The sequence below is a fragment of the Etheostoma cragini genome, unplaced genomic scaffold (assembly GCF_013103735.1).
Source record: "Etheostoma cragini isolate CJK2018 unplaced genomic scaffold, CSU_Ecrag_1.0 ScbMSFa_1327, whole genome shotgun sequence".
NCBI lineage: Eukaryota > Metazoa > Chordata > Actinopteri > Perciformes > Percidae > Etheostoma > Etheostoma cragini.
The window spans coordinates 1-5,922 of NW_023265371.1; the positions used below are offsets into that span (position 1 = coordinate 1).

General features: G+C 47.8%; 1 protein-coding gene across 1 annotated transcript; it reads right to left on the minus strand.

Annotated features, from left to right (window-relative positions):
* Nucleotides 1–65: 65 nt before the first annotated feature.
* On the minus strand, nt 66–4,274 carry LOC117939865 (collectin-12-like; the record flags this gene model as incomplete). The annotated part of the gene is made up of 4 exons (XM_034865288.1): nt 66–479; nt 968–1,184; nt 1,708–1,908; nt 4,133–4,274. Coding segments are annotated over 4 exons (974 nt in total), but the record flags the coding sequence as incomplete, so codon positions are not given.
* Between the last annotated feature and the right edge of the window lie 1,648 nt (nt 4,275–5,922).

A 5,922-nucleotide genomic window follows, 5' to 3' on the forward strand; every position in this document is an offset into this window, starting at 1 on the left:
TATATATATATATATACACACACATATACACAGTATATATTACTCATTTATAATATACCACTCACCTGGACCGTACCACCTACCTGGACCGTACCACTCACCTGGACCGTACCACTCACCTGGACCGTAGCAAATGAACGCTCTCTCCACGTCACATGGCCATTCCTCCCAGGCTCCTGATTGGCTGAAGTCTGCAGCCACGCAGGTCTGGTTCGGGTTCTTGTTATCAGGTTGCCCGGTCTTCCAGGATCTGAATGAGGAGTTACTTCCATCAGACCACTTCCAGGGGTCCCTGAAGAGGCCGATCCAGCGTACATCTCCTCTACTTAGCACCGCCTGCAACTTCTGGTTCTCTTCCATGTCCCTCACACTGGCCAGGTCTGTGTAGTGGGCTCTGCAGTAGTTCTGGGCTCCAGTCCATGTCATGCCACTGTGGACTATGACAAAAGTCACATTTGACCCTGAAAGTGGAGCAGAGAGAAGTGTAGAGGTTCAGAACATCCAACCTCCATCGATCCACATCTGGGATTCAGGTCTTTATAATATCTACAATAAATCCACTGAGATAGAAAGAACCACATCAATAAACTAACTAACAGTCTCTCCACTTTAATAACAAATGTCCTTAAATCTATAAAACCAGATTATATTGTTGTATTTGTACGTATATCTGCATAATAATATTTCCTCTGGGTTATTAAACACACGTGTGTTTATATGTAAGATGTGTGCACGTGAACATGCACGAGTCCAATCTCTATAATAAGAGGTCTTCCTCTGGTGGGGGTGCTGATGCCCCCCCGAGCTGTCCCCTCTCATTCTGCCGTCTTATTATCTCCGTCAGCTGGAAAGCTCTTTGAATGACACCACCTGGCTGGAAGCTGCTGTTGGTCGGAGCGACTGTTACCACGGAGACCGGAGTAATGAAAACAAAGAGAAGGGAAACGTCACTAGTTACTACTCTGACCTCTGACCTCTGAGCAGACTGGATGCACTGAGATGTCACAACCGTAGTCGGACCAACGTCCAGTAGATTGACTAATTGCTGTGCAGGGTTTTTCGCTGTATCCTTCGTCTGGTTGTCCTGACTCCCATTGTCTGAAGTCCGTCTCCCCGGGTCTGTAGAAACCTGGGTCTGACAGGGACCACCTCCAGGTGTCCCGGGACAGTCCTATCCAGGCTCTCTGGTGGAGATATAAAGAATTAGACTCTGATATATATACTATAAATATAAATATACTTTTTCCTGCTCTCCATGAAGTCCTTAGTTCCTCTGGAGGGTGTAGTACCTCCTCTCAGCTCTCTGGTTGTGATATAAAGAATTAGCGATAGTTTCTGATTTTAATTAGCTTCTCTTGAACATAGATGTCTGCTGTTTTGCTGCATTAGTTGTTTCTAGGTTTCAGGGTCTGGTGTCGACCTGCTTCTATCGCTACCTCTTCAAACAGAATTGAACCCAAACTCAGGAAAATCGATTTTTGACTCGGCTCATTTGATGCTTCTATGTTGCAGGCGTCAAATTTGAAGCACCAACCCCACAGAACCAGCAGTATTTAGGAAATGATTGCTTTATAAACCACACGGGTAGTGCGGTAAATTGGGAACTTCTGGAGGAGGCCCCCGTCCGACAGACCGTCAACTCACACCTCCGGAGGACTTTTTGTGCATCCCTGTGGAGGCTGTTAGGCCCTGTGGAGGCTGGGGAGCCCTGTGGGGGCTGGGGGAGCCCTGTGGGGGCTGGTAGGCCCTGTGGAGGCTGGGGAGCCCTGTGGGGGCTGGTAGGCCCTGTGGGGGCTGGTAGGCCCTGTGGAGGCTGGGGAGCCCTGTGGGGGCTGGGGGAGCCCTGTGGGGGCTGGGGGACCCTGCGGGGGTTGGGGGCTCCTGAGGTGGCCAGGGGCCTTGTGGAGGCTGGGGGCATTGAACCGAAGTGGACAATGTTCAAAGTTTCCATTGCTGAAGCTTCGGTGGGGAGCTGTGGTCTAAGGCTCTTAGGTGCCTCAAGGGGCGGTAACCCACGAACACCCTGGTTTATCCCAGAGGACTCCAGAGGCAGTTGCAAGGTACTGACGGGCCCGAAGGACTGCAGCCTCTGCCGTGACGGAGGCAAAGCAGCGGGGGTGGGAGAAGTTCGGAGAAGACCTGGAAAAGACCTGGAAAAGACCTGGAAAAGACCTGGCAAAGACATGGAGAAGACCTGGAGAAGACCTGGAGAAGACCTGGAGAAGGCCTTTCGGTCGGCACCAAGGTTCTTCTGGAAAACCATTCGCCACCCCAGGAGGGGGAAGTGGGGAACCATCCAGGGGCGGCTGTGGCTCAGTGGTAGAGCGGTTGCCTGCCAATCGGAAGGTTGGTGGTTCGATCCCCGCCCCTGCAGTCATTGTCGAAGTGTCCTTGGGCAAGACACTGAACCCAGAGTTGCCCCCGGTGCTGCGCATCGGAGTGTGAATATGTGTGAATGTTTATCTGATGAGCAGGTGTGTAGATGTGTGTGAATGTTTATCTGAGGAGCAGGTGACACCTTGTACGACAGCCCCAGCCACAGTGTATGAATGTGTGTGATGGTGAATGTTTCCTGTAGATGTAAAAGCGCTTTGAGCAGTCGTTAAGACTGGAAAAGCGCTCTATAAATACAGCACATTTACATTTACATCCAAGCTGTGGATGGGAAGGGACGCTGTTGACCTCAACTGAGGAGGTAATAGAGTGGTGGAAGGAGCATTTTGAGGAACTCCTAAATCCATCTGATAATAATAATAATTATAATAATAGTAATAATAATAATAATACATTTTATTTAACAGCGCCTTTCTAAGCACTCAAGGTCGCTTTACAGACAACAAAAGACAGATACAGGGAACAGAAAAGTGTAAACAGTTATGAAAAAATGACAGAAACAGTGTATTTACAAATAAGCTGGAACAGGTGGGTTTGAGTCTGGTTTTGAACAGGTGGGTTTGAGTCTGGTTTTGAACAGGTGGGTTTGAGTCTGGTTTTGAACAGGTGGGTTTGAGTCTGGTTTTGAACAGGTGGGTTTGAGTCTGGTTTAGAACAGGTGGGTTTGAGTCTGGTTTTGAACAGGTGGGTTTGAGTCTGGTTTTGAACAGGGGGAGAGAGTCGATACTGCGGAGGTCAGGTGGGAGTGAGTTCCACAGCTGGGGAGCAGAGCGGCTGAAGGCTCTGGTCTGGAGTGTGGCGCGGCTGAGATGAGGATCAGCACCTCTAAATCTGAGGCCATGGTTCTCAGCGTCGGGGCATAACACTAAATTTATTGCACCGTTGTGACAAAAAGAGGCAAAGCTCTCGATCTACCGGTCAGGTCTGGTTCCTACCCTCACCTATGGTCATGAAAGCTGTGTGATGACCCAAAAGAAGGAGATCCAGGGTACAAGTGGCCGAAATGTGTTTTTCTCAGGAGGGGGGATGGGTCTCCTTTAGATATTGGGTGAGAAGCTTAGTCATCTGAGAGGAGCTCGGAGTAGAGCCGCTGATCCTTTGCGTTGAAAGGAGCCAGTTGAGGTGGTTCGATCTGGTAAGGATGCCTCCTGTGGGCCTCCCTAGGGAGGTGGTCCAGGGATGTCCAGCTGGGAGGAGGCCTCGGGGAAGACACAGGACTAAGTGGAGGGACGTCCAGCTAGGAGGAGGCCTCGGGGAAGACCCAGGACAAAGTGGAGGGACGTCAAGCTGGGGGGAGGCCATTGGGAAGACCCAGGACTAGGTGGAGGGATTATATCTCCAACCTGGCCTGGGATGCCTCGGGACCACCCAGTCGGAGCTGGTTTACGTGGCTGGGGAAAGGGAAGTTTGGGGTCCCCTGCTGGAGCTGCTGCCCCCAAGACCCGATACTGGATAATTAGACCAAAATGGATTGATGTTCAAATATAAATGACGACAACCCCTCAGTAACAATATATATTATAATGTTTATGTTAATTTGAGGCTTGAGCTGTTTGTGGACATCTTCCAAAGTTACAGTCTTTGTTTTTCTACTGCAGCTCAACAGGGAAACTCTGTCTGCTCAAACTCTTTAGACTTCTACTACATTTCTAAGATGAATATTGTAGTTTTTCCTTCTCTCCATATAGTTCTTAGTTCCTCTGGAGGGTTTCATCCCTCCTGTCAGAAAGACTTAGACATGAAGGAGAAAGGTGAACTCACGTAGCTGTTCTCGGAGTAGACCATCTGGTCTAGATCTGCGGTGGTGTTCAGGATCTTCATTACCTCCATGTGGTCTACAGAGACCAGGTCTGTGTGTTTCTCTCTGCAGTATCTCTGGGCTTCAGTAAAGTTCTTCCTGCCATACACAAAATAGTACTGACGTCCAGCAGCTGATGAGACAGCACTCAGTCCTGTAGACACACACACACACACACACACACACACACACACACACACACACACACACACACACACACAGACATATAGAGCAGATTTAATATTATTATACTATATTCAGTGAGGAAAATAAGTATTTGAACACGCTGCTATTTTGCAAGTTCTCCCACTTAGAAATCATGGAGGGTCTGATGTCCTCGTAGGTGCATGTCCACTGTGAGAGACATGTCCACTGTGAGAGACATAATCTAAAAAAAACATCCAGAAATCACAATGTATGATTTATTAACTATTTATTTGTATGATACAGCTGATAATAAGTATTTGAACACCTGAGTAGATCCATGTTAATATCTGGTCCAGCAGCTTTTGTTTCCAACGTTTCCTGTAGTCCTGCACCAGGTCTGACACCCTGCAGAAGGGATTTTGGCCCCCCCTCCACACAGATCTACTCTAGACCAGTCAGATTTCTGGGCTGGAGTTTGAGCTCCCTCCAAAGATTTTCTATTGGGTTTAGGTCTGTAGACTGGCTAGGCCCCCCCTCTTTGGTCTTGGCCATGTCAGTAGTTGGATTCTTACTGATTGTATGGGGGGGACAGGTGTCTTTATGCAGCTAACAACCTCAAACAGGTGCATCTAATTTAGGATAATAAATGGAGTGGGGGGGGGGGGACATTTTGAAGACAGACTAACAGGTCTTTGAGGGTCAGAATCCTAGCTGATAGACAGGTGTTCAAATACTTATTTGAAGCTGGTTTCATACAAATAAATAGTTACAAAATCAGACATTGTGATCTCTGGAAGTTGTTTTTAGATTATGTCTCTCCCAGTGGACATGTCTCTCACAGTGGACACGTCTCTCACAGTGGACATGTCTCTCCCAGTGGACATGTCTCTCACAGTGGACACGTCTCTCACAGTGGACATGTCTCTCACAGTGGACATGTCTCTCACAGTGGACATGTCTCTCACAGTGGACATGCACCTACGAGGACATCAGACCCTCCATGATTTCTAAGTGGGAGAACTTGCAAAATAGCAGCGTGTTAAATACTTATTTTCCTCACTGTATATGTGTGTGTGTGTGTATGTGTGTGTGTATGTGTATGTACACACACACACACACACAGACACACACACACACACACACACACACTACCGGTCAAAAGTTTGGGGTCGCATACAAATCTCTATTCTGCTCCATTAGAGACAGGATACCAGCTGATCTGGGTGGGGGGGGCTGATCTTTAATCCAATATCTACATTTCCCATTATCAGCAACCATTCATCCAATCATCCAAAGGCTCATTCTGTTTAGTAATCTGATATCATTTTAAAAAAATAACTAGAAAAACATTAGCGAACCCTTTTGCAATGATGTCAGCACATAATGTAATCTGAGCTGCTGGTTGAAAAAACAATGCAACTGATCTCAGCTGGTAGTCTGTCTACAATGGAGTGCAATGGAAATGTCTTAGTGACCCCAAACTTTTGACCGGTAGTGTATATATGTGTATATATACACTCAGCGGCCACTTTATTAGGTACCCCATGCTAGTAACGGGTTGGACCCCCTTTTGCCTTCAGAAC